Source organism: Melopsittacus undulatus, chromosome Z (assembly GCF_012275295.1).
Source record: "Melopsittacus undulatus isolate bMelUnd1 chromosome Z, bMelUnd1.mat.Z, whole genome shotgun sequence".
Classification (NCBI taxonomy): domain Eukaryota; kingdom Metazoa; phylum Chordata; class Aves; order Psittaciformes; family Psittaculidae; genus Melopsittacus; species Melopsittacus undulatus.
The window spans coordinates 36131882-36153639 of NC_047557.1; the positions used below are offsets into that span (position 1 = coordinate 36131882).

The 21758-nt window shown below is 38.1% G+C and overlaps 1 protein-coding gene across 1 annotated transcript in view; it reads right to left on the minus strand.

Moving 5' to 3' along the window:
- Nucleotides 1-7963: 7963 nt before the first annotated feature.
- Nucleotides 7964-21758, minus strand: part of MLLT3 (MLLT3 super elongation complex subunit) — a 126888-nt gene continuing 113093 nt past the window's right edge. The window contains exons 9-12 of the mRNA XM_013130556.3: nt 20137-20236; nt 17823-17894; nt 16395-16466; nt 7964-10064 (exon numbers count right to left, since the gene is read on the minus strand). Coding sequence (XP_012986010.2) covers nt 9933-10064; nt 16395-16466; nt 17823-17894; nt 20137-20236 — 376 coding nt within the window. The 3' untranslated portion in view covers nt 7964-9932. The remainder of the gene's footprint in view (nt 10065-16394; nt 16467-17822; nt 17895-20136; nt 20237-21758) is intronic.

The following is a 21758-nucleotide window of genomic DNA, read 5'->3' on the forward strand; positions in this document are numbered from 1 at the left end:
ACCAAAAGGCATGACCAGCACAGACGAAGATGTCACTATCCCACTCTTCTTGGCACTTGTAAGGTTGGAAGAGACCTCTGAGGTTGGAAGAGACCTCTGGGTGTCAGCTGGTCCAACCTCCATGCTCAAGCAGGGACACCTGGAATACTGTGTTTAGTTTTGGTCTTCTCTATACAAAAAAAGACGTGGACAAACTGGAAAGGCTCCAAGGAAGGGGCACAAAGATGATCAAAGAATTGATTGGCAAGCCTGCCATGTAAAGGGAAGCTGAAAGAAATGGGTTTGTTCAGCCTAGACAAAAGAAGGCTCAGGGAAGAGCTTATCACCATATTTCAGTATCTAAAGAGTAGCTACAAAAAAGATGGAAGCTCCGTTTTTTATAAGGAGTCACATGGAAAGGATGAGGAGTCACGGGTAAAAGTTATTCCTGAGCAGATTCCACCTGGACACAAGAGGAAAACTTTTAACAAGAAGAACAATCAGCCATTGGAACAATCTCCCCAGGGAAGTGGTGGTTTCCCCAGTGCTGGATATTTTTAAGATTTGGCTGGACAGGGTGCTGAGACACCCTGCTAGTGCTATTCTGAGATACCAAAGCTATGAAACTCAGTGAGCTCAATGACAGAGTCAGCTATCCCATGACAAGTTGAGATTATGCTGGCATACATGGTATCTTTTCCATAGTAGAGAAGAAACCAAATAAAGACTTGGTCATGGAGTAAATAAAATATTTTAGTTATTTTCTCCAGGAGCAGAAGTATTTTTTTACTGCTACAATATTGCAAATGGGCAGACTGAAAAATCCCTACCAGAAATATACTGTGTTTTGTTTAAGACCAGGATAACTCTCTATTAAGTTGGTTCTCCAAGGTAAGCAGAATTCTGGCACCCAGTGAAGGTGGCTGACATAACACTATGAGCAAGATTTTCACAGTTTACAAGGACAGATCCACTGCTGAAATGGCACAAAATGCTTCAAATTCCTTCAGTTAGAAGACGTTATCGTGGGGGAATAGGATGCAGCTTTAAGCAACAGAGAAGAGCCAGGACTGCTGATGTATCAGGAACCAATTGGGAAGCACCTGTGAAATGCCTCAGAGTAGTCAGTGTTCCTCTGAAATGACATGGTCAGCTGCCCAACTGAAATGCCTCTACACCAATGCACACAGAAGGGGTAACAAACTGGAGGAGTTGGAAGCCATTGTGCAGCTAGAGAGGACCTCCTAACCAAACTAAAGCATGAGAAGAATATGCACATGTAGTGGAACCAGGGACATACATCCTGGGAAGAATACAGGGATGCTGCCTGGATATGTAGGGATGGAATCAGGAAATCTAAAGTACAGTTTGAGTTGAATTTGGCAACAGATGTACAGTATAATAAAGTGCTTCTGCAAGTACACTGGTCAGAAAAGGAAGATGAAAAAAAATGTGCATACACACCTCCCCACCCCTTTTAGGTAATACTGAACTATTGACATCTGAGGTATTCAGCATTGCTTTTTTTTTTTTGTAATCTCTCTTTCCCAAACTCAGGAACTCTGAACATCAAGGCAGGGTCTGAAAAAATTAAGTTCATCCTCTTGTGCATAAAGATCAGGTTCAAGACCAACTGAAAAACATGAACATACATAAACCCATGAGACCCAGTGAGATGCATCTCATGTTGCTGACAAAACTGACTAATATAGTTGCCAAGCCACAACCACTCCACCATATTTGAAAAGTCATGGCAGTGATGTGAAGACCCAATGACTGGAAAGAGGGAAACATCACACCCATCTTTAAAAAGGGTAAAAAGGCAGAACATGGGAACCAATGACCATTAGCTTCACTTCTGTGCCTGGTAAGGTCATGGAAGGGATCATCCTGGAACATCCAGCAATGCATATGGAAGAGTGGGAGTTGACTAGAGACAGCCAACATGGCTTCACCAACAACAAATCATGCCAAACTAAGATAATGGCCTTCTACAGTAGAGTGACTGCATCAGTAGAAAAGCAAAGAGCTACAAGATGTCATTTACCTAGACTTCTGTAAGTCCCCTGATAAAATCCTCCCCAACATTCTTTCTTCTAAAGTAGAAACATATGGGATTGATGAATGGACTGTTAGATGTACAAAGAATTGGCTGGAGGGCCACATCTAAAGAGTTACAGTCAGTGGCTCAATGGCTAAGTGGAAAGCAGTAACAAATGGTGTATAAATACTATTGATATTTACAACAACATTATAGACAGTGGGATTGTGAGTGCTCTCAGCAAGTTCACAGACACTAAGCCGAATGGTGCAGCAGATTCAATAAAAACTTCATGAGGTTCAACAAGGCCACGCATAAAATCTTGCACCTCAGTCAGGGCTATCCCCAGTATCATAGAATCATAGAAACAACTGGGTTGGAAAAGACATTAAAGATCAGCCAAAGACAATCATTTTCCCAGGACTGCCAAGACCACCACTCAACTGTATCAATACAGACTAAGGGATTAACTGATTGAGTGCAGCCCTGTGCAGTATGATTTGAGAATATGGGTAGACAAAAAGCTGAACATGAGCTGGCAGTGTATACTTGTAGCCCCGAAAGCCAACTGTATGCTGGACTGCATCAGAAGGAGTGTAAACAGCAGACTGTGGGAGGCGATTCTTTACATTTACTCTGCTCCTGTGAAACCCCACCTGGAGTACTGTATTCAGCTCTGGGACCCCCAGAACAAAACAGACAAGGACCAGTTAAGAGCAGGTCCACAGAAGGGCTAAAAATGGTCAGAGGGCTGGAACAACTCTCTTGTGGAGACAAGCCAAGAGAGTTGGGGGTTTTTATCCTGGACAAGGCTCCAAGGGAGATCTACTATGGCCTTTCAACAGGTAAAAAGAGCTTATATGAAAGATGGAGAAAGATAGATGGAGAAAGACCAAGGACTGTAGTGACAAAGGGCAATGTTTTTGAACTGAAAGAGGACATAAGGAAGTAGATTTTTTTACAGTGAGGGTGGTGAGACACTGGCCGAGGTTGTCGAGAGAAGCTGTGGCTGCCTCATCCCTGGTAGTGTTCAAGGCCAGGTTGGGCTTTGAGCAACCTGGTCTAGTGGAAGGTGTTCCTGCCCATGGGAGAGAGGGGCAGACCAGGTATCTTTAGAGGTTTCTTCCAACTTAAACTGTTCTATCTTTCTAATATATAGTATGTGTGTTAATAATTATATAAGAAGAAACACTATCATTAGTATAAAATCCACAGCCAACCAAGTGTATGTGAACTGTAAGACAGTACATCTCAATTTTTGAAAAGGCTCCTTTAAAATTATTTCAATTTACTGTTAACAGAGGCAGATCTGTACCAGCTTTGTTCCCCAGAGAAAATCTCCTCATCTGGAAAGAAAAAAACCCCGTTCTTACAGAACGGCGACATACGGTTTATGAGTGTGCCTGGATGCTGAAAGTAACATTTTGTTTATCTGGACACTCACTGCATGAGAAAGACACTGCACCAAGAGCTTTCCCAACTAGTCTGTCAAAAGCCTAACAGGCTTACAGACAGAAACCATAGGGTTGGACCAGATGACCTCTCAACATCCCATCCAACCTCAACAATTTTGTGTAACGGAATCAATTTCGCTTTCCTTGCTTTTGAAGAAGAAACTGTAGATCCAGTATTGATTTAGGCCACCAAAAGTACAGCAACTGTCTAATGCATCACATTGTCAAAGGAAAGACCTTGAGTCTTGTTGGGTTTTTGTTAACCATTTTAAGAACATGAGCCAGGAAGGAAGGAAGGAAGGAAGGAATTGCACAGATGGAGAGAGAGAGAGAACAGCTACCAAAAAAAAAAAATCTCTAGAAATGCAAAAAAAAGAAAAGAATAAAGAAAATCTATATGAGCAATCAACATCATGGCTAGTCCTGAACATAAATCTACTTAAAGGCACTGCAGAAATCTGTTCCTTAACTGTAGGACAACAGCATCACCTATTCTAGCCACGCACACTTGATACCCTGATAATGCAAAGAGAAAGAACTGTTCTACACAGAAAAATTGCAGCACTAATAATAGATTTTCTACATAGGTGGTGTGCAGATTTCCAAGGGATCTTAAGCAAGAGACAGTAAAAAATCTAGTATCTTAATGTCTCACTTCACTTGCTACACAGGCTGAGATTCACCCAGTTCTGTAATAACAAAAAAAGTAACATTCCTATGCCTCCCTGCTTGCAGTGGTCCAACAGACCATCAAACACTCCATCAAGCCACATCTAATCTTATATGTGTACACTCTGACAGAGGCTTCATCTTAACTTATCCTTTTATAATATATATACACTGTGTTGATAGAAGTGACACTGATGAAAGCAGTATTAACTTCTTTCCACATGCAAGAGATTTTTTTGAAGAAAACATTTCGAAGACTTGTATTTGCTGGACAGAAGTAGAAAATTAAAAAAAAATAATATTAAAGAAGCCATTACCACATTTCACTTCTGCCTTCTTATGGTCTGCCCAAATAAAATAACCGTATCAAAATATTCACACCCCAAACCTAATAACAAGCACAAACCCATCAAGTACAAACTTGAGTGAGGACTAATACAGTTGCAAAAAATAATTCAAATATTTAGATGAATGGGCAAAGTGAAAACTTAGCTGCTCACGAAACCTGAAAGAAAATGGCTTTATCATGTAGAGCCTGGGTGATGCTGGCTGAGCCCATCCTGAATGTCTCTTCTGCACTACTCAGAAACTAAGCCCTCCTGTGGCATTTTGCACTGATTTCTAGACCACCCACTCAGATGTGGATACACAAACCACATGTGCTGGAATGTCTGCCCTGCACCGAAAGCAGTAATAGTATTGTAACCTTATTACTTGTGCAGCCAGGCTTTTAATACAACTGATTTGCTTTACCTTTTCAATACCTTTGATTCCTTAATGGTTTGTATGCAGTCTGTCTACTGACCTTTAGATGCTTAAGGATTTGAAATGGGAATGTGGCCACTGGGAAAAAAAAAAAACACCATTATCAGAGTGAAAGTATTTTTAGCAGATTTTTTCCTCAGCTTTTCCTCCCTCCAAGAAACAGGCTTTATTTCTTGGTCTTTTTAAAAAGATGTAACTGACAGCTTCACAGACCTAATGTTTCCTAAAAAGGACTCGGACCCTGAATTCTGTCCCCCTGTAAACAATTATAATGGTAATCATTTAGTCCTTACTGTGATGAGAAGGGTAAAGTTTCCTAATGAAAATTCTAGCTTTATAGCATTAGCTGTCTGAAGGAACATAGGAAAACGACTCATTTGATGTAACATTCAAGGAAAAGGCTGCTTCTAGTCAGAATTATACTGATGACAAAAATGTATCTTCTGCTGTATTCACAGACCTACATTTGACTTTGCTGATATTTCCAGACTGGGAAAATTAAATGAAGAATGGAAAATGCAAGATCATAATTCTGCAGCAGAAGCAGTTTGACTGAGGTAAAATATAGAATTTAAGTAAGAATCAATATTCAAACAAATGTTAAACAGACATTAGCATCTCAAATAGTAAGACAGCTTAAAAGTTTGTATGATGCTGCAACACATCTCTCATCAAGTCAGCAATGACAGAGTCATTAGAGCAGTGAATCAAAGAAGCTGCCATTCTGCAAGCTGTCACCGTTACCTTAGAGCAGGCAGAATTGCTGACCAGCAAACTGTATTGTTTATGTTCACATAAGGACCACATGCAGCTTGTAAGGGATCTCTTTACCCTTTTTTTTTTTTTTCCCAGTCTTATTCTGTACCCCATCCCACCCCTCCACAAGGGTATTGTTCTCACTGCGGCAATACTTATCTTTCAGGTCTAGTCACAGCTGCATTTCTTGCTACTCAAATAAATGCAAGGCTCTTATGTGATTGTGGTTTGATGTTTATTTATCTGCTCAGACACAGAGCCAGCCTTGTAAATGTCATTGCTTTAGCTGTGTTAATGCACTGATTAACTCCCAAGCACACACAAAAGCACTGCAGATATATGAGTTTTAGTCTCCATCATCTGTTCATAAGCCTTCTGTGCTGAACACTAAAGTTTCTTGGTACAGTATACAGAATAGTTTCCTGGTATACACTACATTCTACTGTATGCCGTTTAACAGTGAAGAAAACTAATGAGGCTCATAAAAACACACGCTTTGCACTTGTTAAACTTTGGAACATGTTTTACACTGCTTATTTTTGCAGTTTCTGCTGGCTCCTACTGCAGCTGAAAAGTCTTGATAGAATTTTCACTGAGTTACAATTTCAGTGCACTGCACTACAGCAAACTCTGCACATCAATGGACCAATGAGCAAACATAAAAACAACCTGTTCCTCTACTGACTGAAACAACAGTTTGCTAAGATACACTGCTTGCCATTAAACAGCCAGGAGTAAAAGATAGGGTATGATGTGCATGAACAAAGACAGTATAAGGCAAATCAAATATCCTACCATTAGTGCCCAAAGTAAAACAATGCGTACAGCAACTGAACACAGCAGTTAATTTTGCAAAATAGGTAATGGGGATTTAAATTAACAGGTCGTTCAAGAGGCCATGAAACACTAGTATAGCTCCTAAGAAAACAAGATTATACTTACCAGGGACATAAACCAGATAGTGAACATAACTTTATTTCATTGTGAGAATGAGAAAGGACAATGGATCAGGCAAAACTCAAGAACTACTGGGCTCTCCAAATGCACTGTACTGTGCGTACACTACTTCAAAAGTGTAGACTTCACCTAAAAACACCCAATGAAATTGAAGAGAAACAGTCAACTATTTCTTATGATCCAAAAGCTGAAGACTGAACATGGGTTTTCTTTTACCTTGGGAGACTCTCCTCACTTCCTCGTTTCTTGTTCTCTCTTTACTGTGGACTAAGATGGCCTTTATATCCAGATGACACTGAAATTTCTGTAAAGCCTCTCAATTGATTCAAATTTCTAAAAAGATATTAAAGCTTATCTATCCAACTGAACATCACTTTCTGAGATCAAAAGTTAAGCGGCGAGATGAAAACTGTCCTTACTATTAGACACAAACACTGTTTGAGTAACAGTGACTCACTTATGCTGAAAATGATTGGTTTAGCTTTACTGCTAACCTGGCTAGTCCACTCAATGAAATAACCCAAATTCTATAACTTTGTTTTAAATGCCTTGATATTAAGTCAAACTCCTAAACATTTATTGTCCAAACACTTTAATCCAACCCGAAGACCAGTGCCTATATACATGAAAAACTTGAAAAGGTATCTCACTATTTTTTCTTTAAGAGAAATATGAATGTCTGAAACTGAGTGAACAAGGATTTATTTTGGTTTTGCATACAAAATTAGATGAAAATAGCTGTATTTTAAAATTGAAATCAACACTTAGTAACTATCAGAATTTCGTGAAAAAGTCAACACACACACCACTGCAGTCTTTCTTCTTCCCTTTCCCACTGAATTACAAAATTTAAGAGTTTAAGTATGATCCACAGTTTGCATGAATTTCAGCAGTAACTGATGCTGCAATTGATGTATCTCCCTTTCATGCCTATTTTGCACTTTGCTGTTTTCTTTACCCTAGATCTCGGTGTATAATAAAACTTATCTGTTATTTTATGGATCAAATTATTCATTTCGCCATTTCTAAAAAAAACAGTGTAGTCACACAAGAAGCATAACTAGATTCTTCCCCTCCTGAAACTCAGTGAGTTTCTACCACAAAGCTTAGTGTAAAAAATCAAAATGGACAAATTTCCGTATTTATCTCATACCGCTAAAAGACAAGAAGTTGAACACACACTAGCAGACCAAATGTTTTAAGGTTGCTTTTAGATTTCCAAACATTCCATATAAAACAATCAATAAAAATTGAAGTTTATCCCCTTCACATGCACCCCTATCCCCACCCCATCATTACCTTCTTTATGTCAAAAGTTTTGAATTACACTTCCACTCCCCTCCCCACCACCAATTGCACATTAAGACATGGACTTAGAAGAACAAAACATTTCAAGTATGCTTCATGCCAATCATCAATAAGAGTCATAACATTACTGAAAAAGTACACTTATTCTTACGAAGCCTGAGAAGGACTTCCTGTGGAGTGTGGTCAAACAACATCTTAAATTAGAAAAACGTTCCCCAACCCAATTTGTATCCCACCCTCACAAAAAGAGTAAAGTGTAAAATTTTCTTTGGACTTAAAGAAACAGTATTAGGATTTACCATCTGAATAAGAAATAACCCCAAAACAAATTCAGTTTTACAGTGCTGCACAGACCATGTGCATGAAACAGGAACTCATACAGATACGGTGTTTAGCTCTACACATACAGACTACATGTGGCATATAAGCATACTCATGACATACTGGCCTGTTCAGAAACAAGATACATTTTTAAGGCTAATAAACCTGAATAAATCTTTGCATCCAGAAGTATTTTTAAAATTGTCTTCCCTTTTCATTGGGGGATTTGAACTCCCAAGAGAAGGGTGATCATTTCATCAAGAAAGCATTGGAGGATGAATGTGAAACTGAGTACACATGCTCTTTTTTATCATGCATAAACAGGGATTCTGACTTTTAAGGAATAATGGATGGCATGAAAGAATACTCATTTCTTTAGACAAGAAATCCTTCTGGAAACACAACCGGGTTACTGAACAAATACCAAAATCTGGAAAGTGTAAAAAGTATATACACATATGTGCGTGTGTGTATATATATGCAGGTGCACGTCTACGTGTACACACACACACATATATATGCCATATACCATGTATTTATTCTAACATGTAACTGTGTAATTTTTTTTTCAAAGTATTTTAATTTAGCAGTTGTAAAAATCCCCAACAAAATCAGAAACAAAACCTCAAAACAAAGTAAGCAGACCATATACTATATGAACAAACAAAAAAATTTATGCAAATAATTTTATGGTGTAAGTGACTCACACACTGGCAGCAGAGGAGTGCTGAAACTCAAATAAATAGCTGCAAATTCAGAATTCTCTACATCTCCTTGGAGACAGGACCAGTATTTCTTCTTTTATAATGATCCTGCAGAACACCTTCACTCACATATATTTAATTTTATAACATTAAATCAGACACAAGAATGTAGGCTGCAAAAGCTTCTGGATTCAGGACAGTATACGTAACATTTTTTGTTAAAAATCCTACTGGTTTATTCACTAAGGCTAGACAGCAAGTCATATAACCCTATTTGGTGCACTTCCTACCATGGTGAAGATCAATAAATGGATAGAACCAAGGACCTGCGGTCCAACCGACTGTGGTCCAACCCACTGTGGCAGAGAAGCAACAAATATAGGATTATTGTTTGATCCCCAACTTTGTATCTTGTTTCCTGGAACTGCAGAAGTGGAAACAAGATTGTAGTGCTTTTAGAGACTAGAGAAAGATTGCAAGAAGTGGCTTTTTAACGTAAGACTACTATGCTTCTGATAGTACTGCATCAAAAGAGCACATATGGGACTTCACTACTTGCAACATCTGGTAGTACCATTCAATGACTCATTAACTTTAGAATACATGTATGCAGTAATAAATAGATCAGTTACATAATAAGGCAGTGTGTTGAACATGCATTCATCTTGTGGACTGGAGCACCACAGAGAGAGATACATGATATCATACACATTCATTAAGACCAAGTATTTTTGTTTGGTTTTGTGTATTTGTTTTTCAAGGCTACCCAGGCAAACTCTTCTGGAGTATTTTCTTCTTGAGAAGAGTGGTCCTCTGAGTCTTGTCACATTTCTTCTCCCTTATCAACAGATGATCACTGGCTTTAAGTAAAAATAAAGCTGAAGAGAGTTGTTTTCTTCCCCCACCCCTATTTTGGTTGCATCATTCTGAATGTGTCATTTAAAGAACAGGTTCTGATGCAGAAAGACGCTGAATTTTTTAGGAGGTTCCACATGTTTCCAGATAACTCTGTAGTTTACGGACTGTGGTTCTGTCCAGTGAGCAAAGATCAAAGTCAAAAGTTGTATTTGTGATATGAAAGTGTCCAGTTTCTTCTATAAGATTCACTATCTGAAAGGAAAGATGCAGTTGACAATTTCAGCAGCTTTACATGCCCACTCAGTGTATTAATATGGCATTATGAATCATATGAAAGGCATAAAATAAGCCAAACTGCCCCATGACTTGCTCGTTAAACCATTATCACTCACTTCCTTTCTGACACAAACTACAGTTCAGACTACTACAGTTCCTTAGGTTAAAAGAAAATCTGCATATTTTCTAAGCCTAATAAATAAAGTCAAAAAAAAAAAAAGAACAAAAAGCACAACATCCCCTCCTCTCCAGTCCCAAACAAATTAAAAATCCAGGGTAAATCTCTGCTGTCTGGCACATTTGTGTGCATAGCTGCTAAGCAGGTTACTCTAGAAAACATTTGGTATAAGCCTTTCTGCAAGCAAGGGAAAGAAATAAATCCTTATTAAATCAGGTCTGTATCAAATAAAAATTGTATTCAAGAGCTCTCCCATCAACAGCTAGTTCAGATACCAGCAGTTATTTCTTGAGTAACAGACGTACATAATTTTTTTAAAAACCAAATCAATCACAAAATAATCGTACAAATGGCATAATATCACTTCTTGTGTTGAGTGTTTAATATATATATCACAGTTATCACTCAAATGGGAAACACAAGAGCTGCTGTGAGTTCTTTAGAAGAATAGGGACTAAACCATCTCTCCTATGCAGAGAGGCTGAGAGGGCTGGGATTCTTCAGCCTAGAGAACAGAAGTCTCAGGGTGGATTTTATCAGTGGCTACAAATACAGGAAGGGAGGGTGTAAAGAAGATGGACCCAGGCTCTTTCCAGTGGTGCCCGGAGATAGGACCAGGGACAGTGGGCAGCAATCGAAATGCAGGAGATTCTCTGAAACACTTTTTCTCCTGTGAAGGTGACCAAGTACTGGCACAGGCTGCCCAGGGAGACAGCACAGTTCCCATCCTCTGAGATATTCAAATGCCATATGACACAGTCCTAGGCAACCAGCTCTATGTGGTGGTTGTGTCCTGTGACCAGGGGCTGTCAGACCATTTAGCTTCCAGTGGTCCCTAATAACTTTAACCATTCTATGATCATGTGAAAACAACAGGACATATCTAACTTGTGTCTGTCTGCAGTTTTGATATTTTTAGTGTCTGAAATACAGTTCACATTTTTACAGTGGTCATACTCAACACCAATTTGTTGTACCAAGTAATTGCAGGTAGTTCTAGGATGTGCACCTACCTAGAATACCCATTCAGCATCTTGGAAAGCCAAAGCATTGTTTGTCAGATGGGGCTAACAGTGCCAGCACACTATGGCTATGAATCTCCTATGTGCTGTTTCATGTCAAGAGACAGACATCCCAAGGGAGCACACAGAAAGGTATCCTACCCTGAAGTGGGTCTCTGGCTAGTGTCGTGGACTGACAGAATGTTGTTCTGCTCAAGTCTTTCCAACCATCCCTTCTGTGGCACGCAGGCTCGGCTCAATATCCTGTTTGCACCCTTCAGTTTGAAGCCCATTTAGCTGCAGAGCTTCCAAACATATCTCCACTGAAACACTGCTGCTAGATATTCTTTGCTTATTTGAGCTTTATTACACTAAGTGTAATTCCTTTTCCATAGCTGGAGGAGATAGATATATGCCCACATTTATCTGTATTACACAGCATACCTTAAGTGATAAATCTGTTAGGATTACACTAACTTGAAAAAGAAAAAAATATTTTAAACTAAATATTTTGCAATTCTCTGCTCCTCATTTCATTTTATAAACAGATGTTTTTTTTCTTTTGACCACAGAAGGAAAGATTATGTTGATAAATGAAGTAACTTCATGTCAGGCAGAGAATGACAATTCTGTTTCATCCACCCAGTCCACGATGGATTAAACAGAATGGAAACGAAATAAAATACTAAGAAGGAAACGCCTGTTACAGTAAAAACCCCCCTTCTCGATCACCTTCCATTTTTCAGGTTGGAAAAAAAAAACAAACAAACCTGCTTGATTTGGTTTACAGCTGTCCATAATTCTGAAAGTACTTAGTAACAATCCTTCTGTTATTAACACTTCATTTAAATCTGTGCTCTTGGCTTTAAATTTTTTCCATATGGGAATTTTTAATCTGTGATCATCACCTCCATTTGTCTACTTATTGATTTGCTGATTCTTGTAACACTTTTACATCTCCTACTGTTCTACACCTAACACAGGAGGAAAAAAAAAGTCAAATGGGACAAAAGTGTTTATTAAATGATTGCACAAGAAGTTTACAGAATCCAAGGCCAAGAAGTTGAACAATTCTGTCTACTGCGTCCTTCTGTTATAGTGGAAGAATACCACTCCTCATCACCTCCACAGCAAAATACTGCTTTCAGAAACAAGTATTACATAAAGGTATTAACACATGTATTTTTAAACAACACTATATTATTTTTTAAAAATAAGTATATTTTTAAAAATTGATACAGATTTCTATTGATCAGGTTCTGCTTCAGGCTTCTAAGCTCTAAGCCAAGGGAAATATAAACATTTTAAACATATCCCTCAACTAGCCTTCAAGAAATACAGCTAGTAAATACGGAAATGTAACCTGGTAAATCAGACTGCAATAAACCCCAACAGCTTTAATGAATGTGCAAAAATTTATCAAGATAAACCCAGACAGCTCAATGAAAAACACCCGCTTGTATGCCAGTCAATGAGGAATTCATGACTTAAGAGCATCTAGAGTATGCATCTTGATGCTATTCAAAAATTCTTGAAAAAGAATAAAATATTAGTTGCCAGGAAGTCTGACAGCTATAATATTAAAAACAAAGCATTAAAATGTTTTATTCCAAGAGCTCAGGTTGCAAAGGAAAAAGATACCCCATTTGTGCCTGCTGTAGTAAGCTTTGCTTTTCTGCTGTAACGTACATCTCTGATTATATATGTCTTTCTAGCTCAGTTTCATCATTATCCATCATAGTAAAACTATTTATTTGGCTTTAAACAAGCAAATGAGTGTGTTTGTTTCATGAAGCCAAAGTGCAACTAATGACGTAGTTTTTCAATTTATGGAGGGCTTTAGGCCATGTGGTTTCCAGACCTACAAGCTGCCCCTTGCAGAAAATTCTGACAATAGTTGATACCTGAAGATAAGCAATTTTTGAACATGAGAAACGTAATTTTCAGCAGTGCTGCATATCCTGAATTTCTCCTTCATGCCTGTGCTGTGTAGTATACCAGCTTTAAGGAGATTTTTCACCAGCTGAAGATATGACTTCTGACATCTCAAAATAAGAGGCAAAGTCTTAACAAAAATCTTGTTGCCTTTCATGGGGTCTCACTAAGACCATCTGCACTGAAAATGCAGACTTCAGAACCCAGCTTTAGCCAGCCAAATTTGAATATATGGGACATGCAGCATGAGTATCTGATTGCAGATTCACTTATCCCTACTATTTCACTGGAAATCAGACCCAAGAGGGGAACAAAAAAAAAATCATCACTGTAAAACCTAACCCCTTTCTTTACAGTGAAAGAAGTGGGGGATTTCTTTTTACAGTGTGATTTCAGACCATTTTCTGTCTAGCCACAGTCCAATATTCACATAAAAATTACTCAAGTGATTCTCACAGGAATAATTCCTCTGTCAAATTTCTTTTTTACTGGCCTTCTCCCACTTGGTCAGTTCTTATATAAGCATCATTTTACATCCGGATTACTTAGCTACATTATCCAGGTACCTGCAGTTCAGTATCACATCTCTCCTGCCTCCCCCCTCCTTTTTGCAGATTTATTTCAGCTTCCTTTAACAAAATGCCTCAAAGAGAAATGCCTCCCTTGGGAAAGAGATGCATTCTCAGATACATTTTTCTCACTTCCAACTTGGCTGTATTCCTCTTTGCTGTCATGCCCTATGGACCTGGTAACAACTGAGACTGCAAAAACCTGTCCTCTCATCCCTCAGCTTAAGTCTTGAAAGCTAGTGCTTTTGAGTGATCAGTGCCTTCATTCTCCTCCTACAATTTTCTTGCATTCCCCAAGAAATTCAAAATTCCCCAATAGTCTGCAGGTAGCAGACTCTGACATGTGACATGTCTGCCCTGACATGAACCAAAGAGCTTACATTGCCACTCGGGAACACACAACTCCGCCACCACTCCATTCCAACACCACTACCACCACCATCTTTAAAACTCTTGCAGCTATTTACAGTTTTCTGTTGCATATTTTTGCACTCAATCCCTCTTCTCATATAGTAGCCACCATATCTTTATGCAGTTTTATTCCTTGCTCTCCTCACCTTTGTACTTCCTATAGTTTCTATGTACCTGTATTTCTTGGTCTAGAAGTTTCACCCTCATTCCTAAAAACTTTCTCAGCTCTGTACTCTCTTTATTTCTGTGCTCACCGGAACTAGTTACATTACTTATATAGCTGCAAAGCAGTAAGGACAATCAAGCTGAGATGACAGTTTGTAATGCAGAGAAGCACTGATTCTCTACAAGTTATCCATTCAATATTCTGAATGTATTCCTGTAACGGATAAATTTATATGAACTAATGAATCGCAGAATATTAAGGGATTAAAGGCTTTAAAACTAAACTGCATTACTTAATAACAATGTAGAGCATTTTGCTAGTACTGTCTAACAGACAACTGGTAAGTATCTTGACTCTTCCACTGAATTCTGGAAAGATGTCTGTAGCCAGTTTTACAGTTACCAGCTATCAGCACAGAACTGCACCGCTGTCCTAGCCTGCACCATCCAGGCATAAATTCAGCTTTCACTAGGGCTGTATCAACAACTTGCACACACCAGGCTGCTAGTCCTAGTCCCTGCCCACAGCAGCTCAGCCATAGGGTTGGATCAGCCTGCTCCAGGCTTACGCAATCATGATTTTAGAAGCTTGAACAATGGAGGCAGCATAGTCTCTTCAGAACTCTGTTCCACTGCCAGATAACCCTTGGGGGGGGGGGGGGGGGGGGGGGAGGGGGAGGCGGGAAGTGATGTCTTTGCCCTTTTTAAAAAATTATTTATTTTATTTCAGAATTTCACATGAAGCCACCTAAGCTCTGTGCTCTGCTGATACAGCCTCAGTGAAAGCTGAATTTATGGCTGGATAGTGCAGGTTAGGACAGCAGTGCAGTTCTCTACTGATGGCTCGTAACTGTGTAATACCAACTACAGGACTACCAGAAGTAAAACTATTCAAAAGCTATGCCTTGGATAAATGGGATAAATGCACTGAGGAAGCACATCCTAGCTAGGTGCTAGAGTGTGAACTTACAATACAATGGCTTTTACAGATTCACTTTTTATGTGAACTGTCCAAGAATTAATCAATAATGTGAAGTGGATAGGGTGTTGCAATTCCTACCTTCTTTCCTGCACAGTAATTATCTGTACATAAAAATGCGTCATTGTGTATTGTAACTTATGAAATCTAATAAAGCTACTGGTATCCCTTCTTTAAGTAAGAATGTCCTTAACCAGGGTCTTCCTTTTCACTGACCTTTCAATGTTTTTTCCTCCTTTAACCATAATATTGAGCCTGAATTAATAAACAGATTAATGCTGTGGCATACAAAATAGTTTACTACACCTGGATAAGCACTGAGATTTTTGATGACTGCAATCATTCAGAAGTGGTAAATGTTTCCTTTTTTACAGCAGGTCCACAACAGCCACAAAATTGCACTAAATGTAATAAAAGCATCTGTGCTACAATTACATCTGCTTTCTTAACAGTGCTTATTGTTTAATTTTCAGTTTGTAATCCAATAGTACTTGCCAATGGCACCCAAAGAATAGTATTTTGTTCTTAATCTTGCATAAATTTTCAATGAATTTTGAGCCTTCTTAGTTTGTACTTCTTCATATTTTACTTGTTCCGTGACTGCAGAAGACTCAATGAATACACTGTGGTTTTCCCCAAAATGAGTTTTGCTTTGAATTCCATGTTTTCTGTTTGCCATAGGAAACATCTGTAATTATTTCTGAGAAAATGATGGTCACTTTCAGGAAAAAGCAATAATATTTTTATCAGGTAATGGTGCACAGCTGTATATATTCTCCCATCTTGATTTCCTAATTATTGATATAGTATGTTGAGAAATGTAACAATGAACTGGTGAAAACTTTAGCTCAGGCATTTTTTTTTATTTGTTATTTAGTGTGACAACACAATTTAAAGTGTGTAAAAATTCTCTAAGCTACACTCAAAGTGGTAATGGGCTGTATATAGATTATAAAGGCTTGAAGGCTATTAAATCTGATTACAGAGTTTTAGATGAAGGCAAAAAAATATTATGTGACTTCACTACTTCAACGAGTACACTTGATATTACATAAGAGAGCTTCTCACCTGCTGCAGTACATGTCTCTCTCTCAAAGTCATTAATCTTCTGTGGAGCTCTACCAGCTCATCAAGATAAGCCTAGAAACAAATCGCCCCCATAAACAACTCGTTAATTAAGTCATAGTTACGTATTTCAAAAACTTCAGATGTCTTCAGAAACAGCACAAATGGAAATTTTATTTTGAATCTTCTTAGAGCTAAATTTTCATGTTTAGTAGTCTGGCTTACTCTAGCACAACACAACCCGAATATAAGTTTTTATGGGTTTGCTTAGACATTTCATGACAATGAAAATCTTATCATGCAGTCCTTTGCTATACAAGATAATGCCTATATCTCTGCTGTGGCAAAAAGTGTCAAACAGACCAGGGATGCTAAAACAGCATCTTTAAAAAACATCTCCCACCTTTCCACAGAAGACCCAAACACAAAAAGGCTTACAATCAAATCCCTCATTTTCTCTAAACTATGTAATTAATTTTATGTGTCAACAAGAAGATGTAAGGGGAAAAATATCAAGCATGATTAGTTCAATGGCAAATTCCACTGTCCTCCCTCCTGGGATGCCAGGCATGTCCCACCTCTCCATCCAGTTATCAGCTTTCTTCTTCAGCCCGAGCCTTAAGAAATCTTTTTTTCTTTTAAGCAGAGAGAGATATGGCACTCAGCTTAGGAAACCAAAAAGTGTATGGACCACACCACTAAAAATTTAGCAACAGATACTGAACCTTTCATTGCCTGCCACAAGTTGTCACAAAGTTGATACCAATACCTGTAAAATATAAACTGTCAGAGGAACTTGGCCACACTGGGAAACTGTGCTATGTTCACTCACACAAGGACTTAGAGCTTTTACCTATGGCCTGCTGAAATGATCTTAAATAAAATAGTCTTTCTCAATGTTAAATGTAAATCTTGCTTCATATTATTTCTAACTAACTTGCTAAATCACACTGCCCCTTCCTAACGCACAGCTTTCAGAAATGATATATGGAAAATACACCTTTTTTATTTTAATTGATTGATTTATTGGCTAGTAATAGACCTGTGGATTCTCCTCTTTAAAAACTTCACTGTGAAGCACAATGCAAACTCATGGTGTAGAACAGATAAATAATAGGTGGCAGATTCCCAAGTGGCAACATTTGCCAAATCACCACATGTATTGAAGAGGAGAAGAATACTTTCAAAACAGCACAGAAGAAGAAAGAATTACAGGGGAAAAAAAAGCCAGAAAAAAAAACCAGAAAAAAAAAAAAAAAAAAAATAAAAAAAAAACAAAAAAAAAAAAAAAGAAGAGAGAAAGATCTACACGTAAGGGAACCCAAAGCAAAGATGTACTAAGATTTTCATACTGTAACAAAGGTTGGTGTTTAATAAATATATTAGTTATCATGTTCCAGACTAGTTCACTAGGACCTCATTCTCATTTACCTTATCGCAATCCCCATTCTTTATTTGCTTATCAGACTTGTTTGGCTTTATTGGACTTCTCACTTCTAAAATCTGGAAAAGAAAGAAAATGCAAAATTTCAATGCATCATTGAATACAGTTGCATATAAAATATTCTGCTATGAGTTAATAATGCAAAGACTATAACATTTTCTGAAGAAGATGTAATCAAATCTCAAAACTAAGCTTTTCATTCTTTAATCTATAAAGCCTGCTCATGTTTTTCAGAAAAAAGCAGCTTACAATAGAAAATGATGAGTTGCTGGAATGAAGTGATAATGATGTTATCAATCCTTAAAAGAATCAGAATTAATTTCATTTAAAGCCTCCTCAACACTTTTTTGTATCTTTTGCATACTGGTAAGATAAGAGGTCTGATTTTGCAGATACAAAATGACACTGAGGGACTCTCCAGTGCCTTTCAAATTAATGCTCAGTATATTATTCCTGTTCCCTTCCCCCTCCTCCCCAAATCTGCCTCTCTTCTTCTACAACAGAGGTTTTGAAACACAGTGTTGACATAACTGCCTGACTTCTAACAAAGAAAAAAAAAAAGAAAAAGTGTTTGATGGTAATCTCTCTTACACTCATATGGTACCGTTCTTGGCCATTTACTACCACATACACAAATCAAGAATCCTCCATCCAGCAGTGAACCACAGTCAAGAAGAGCATGTCAACAAGCAGCAGAAAACCATGCTTAAATGGAACATTTTAGGATTAAAGTGAGGAATATTTAGGGGAAATAAAAATTGTTGATTGTTCTTCCCTGGAATATGAGCATCAAAGGAAAAGAAATGACCACAGATGATGGGAGATTTTGATTCACATTTCACTGTAAGTAAGACTAGCATCACCAAAACCACACTGGACAGTCACAACACAGGACAAAACTCAGCAAACAAAATGAGGAAATAGAGCAAGTGTCCTAGACTAGCAAGAAGACTCACTGTCAGCTTTCTGTGACTCCCTCTCATTCCTATTTCCCCTGGCAGAAATTACTAAACTCACATATATGGTCCCTAGGATGACCAGCATCATAAAAATACAGCAGGAAGGCAGCTATTTCCCTCTATAGAGAAAGTGACTGCAAATTTGAGTTAACCTTATGTAAGGATTCACTTAGCCAAGAGTGATGCATGGCCAGAAAGCAAAACATAGAATTTACGAAGAAAAATAACATTTCTTCAGTTCCACACTCCCTGGAGTTACTAATGTGTAGGTCAGAGGAAAAACAAGTCTTCCTTAAAAAACAAAAAAACAAAAAACCACAAAACCAAAACCAACAAAAACACCCAAACCCATAGCTCAAGGCATGGATCCAGTAACTTTTAGCTGATTTTCTTGTTTTTAAAAGAAGAAAATTCTTGGTTTCAAATAGAACCTCAGCAACAACACAGTGTACTTGAAAAAGTTGCTTCCTGACAGTGCTCTTGATGTGTAGGAAAAATCTAACACCTTAAGCTCCCTTGTTAAAATGAGGCACAGCACTAATCACATCTGAGGAAGCTTAAAGAAATCTTGTACAGCTTTTTAGTTCTATGAACAGACTTAGTCAATACAAGGCTGATTTCATCAGTCAAAGCCATCATTCCTGACAAGCAGCACCATGTTACCAGGCAGAGACTTCAAATGTGGCTAGTCCATACAATCTCAATTCTCACAATCCTTCCCTAAATTTCTGATTTCCAATTCAGTTACAAAATTCAGCTCAAGTACAAAAATGGAAGAACGAATGCAACATTCAGTTTTATCTGGCACACTGCTACTATTTGTGGTGTGTAAATGCACGGGTAGACCTTCTGCTAGATCACCGAAGGGGAAAGGAACATGAAAGATGTGACTGTCTGGGCTGTTGATATTGAGACTCACTCTGATAGTGAAGTAAAAACTATTGTGTCTTCTAGTGAAGTATAAAATATTGTATCTTCTAGATAAACACTGGTGGAAGAGAGGGGAAGAGAAGAATGAATGAACCCCTGAGAATTGAACCTATTGATGTGAACTGTGCTTACTGCTAATACAAACCCAAACTTGTAAATTGTACAACTGATGCTGTAAAGATAGTTTGCACTGTTTACCTTACAAAGCTAACTCATACAGAAAGGACATATCTTAAAATACTGATGAAAACATTACTTTGCTCTACAGTATTTGCTAGACAAAACGCTTCTCCTGGAAAAAAAAACAAACCAAAAAGCTCTTATGTCAATTTACAGACTAAGTAACTGCACTGAAGTAATCAGAATATAATTATCAGCTCCCCAGAACTTCATTTACAAATCCTGACTTTACCTGGTTGTTGGTGGTTTTTAGTAAAGGCGGTGCTGGTTCATGATGTAGACGAGAAGAAGCTGAACTGCTCTCGCTGTCACTGCCATCACTCAGACTAACCCTACAGGAAAACAGAGCCAAGACATTACACCTCTGGACAAAGGGCTATTAACTGAGCTTCACTGAGATAGGACACAAAGAATGACCCCTCACTAAGTAAGCCATCATTAATCGAGGTCATGTAGAAGAGTGGCATCCAAGCAGGGCCACACTCCGAAAAAAAAGCTCTGTGTAGCACGAAGAACAAGGCTGTCTGTCTGCACTTGGCTAAGATGAGATGTCAGTTAACAGCAGCTAGTGTTACAGAAACAGTTAAATATTTAGACCATTAAATTGCTGTTCCAAGCATTCCTGGATGGAGTCCGTATCTTGGTTCATAGCCCTATTATTTTTTTGCTCTTCTAAAAGCTTTCTAAACAGCTGTAGTTCCTCCTTGGACAAGTGTTTCACTGAAAAGTTCCTTGTTTCTCATCATAAAAAGCACTCTTTTTAGAATACAGAAACTTACTCCTGGAGGAGAGGTCACATAAAAATGTCTAGCTCCTTGTCAGTCTCCCCTCTTCATTTACTTAGGAAAAAACAGGGAATATTTATTTATTGGACAAAAAAAAAGTTATTTGGAATAAAAAGAAACTAGAGAAATATTAGACTTAAGTTTTGTTTAAAAAACTGAAACAGAATCTTCACACAAGTCAAGTTTGAGACAATCCATTATATAATATGGCACAGAACATACAAACTGACACAAATTCTCAAACTACCAGTCATCTTGGTTGTCTTGTCCTTGCTTCTAGCTTCTGAAGTGTACCAAGAAGAAAGCTGACATTCATTAATGTTCTCCTATCACTTTCCCACTTAAGCAGTAGCTGACACAGGCACTCAGATCGTGTGCATTCACAGCTACATCCTGTTGCTCTGATAAGGAACACACTATGAAAAGGTTTGAGAGACCTCTATAATCTTTAACAACACTCAGATGAAGCTTCAAGCTGCCCAAGGAATAAAGGGCTTTTGGAACACCATTGTAAGGTTGCTGCAAAGACACAGAAGCTTTTTTCAAAAAGCAGTTTCTGTGACAGATGCCTGCTTTACCTTCTATCTGCACTTCTACACATTACATACTGCATGCAGTGCAGAAATTACTTAAAATTCAAATTTCATTGATTCTGATCTAGTATAACAACCTAATCTAAAACTGGTAAGCAGAGAGATATTGAAAATGAGCTACTATGTACAGAATAGCTCATCCCGCAATTAAAGTACTTAATTTTATCTCATTTATGTCAGGAAGTAATTTATGCCAGAGAGTAATTATAACTATGCCTCTTAAGTCACAATGGCATGAATCAAGGAAAGTCAAATGAATAAGGACCACCATAACCACATGGATTAGTACAGAAACAGTTTGCATTGGGAATGGCTAATTCTGTAAGCTTTTAGAAGAGGCACTTTTACATGCATATGTTTTAAAATGAGAGTCTGAATTCTCTGCCCATTTGCTATTCTGTGCTGTTAGAAATCGTGAGACCTCACCTCATTACTAACAAGCATAATGTCTTGGCCACCAGGCTACTTGCAATCAC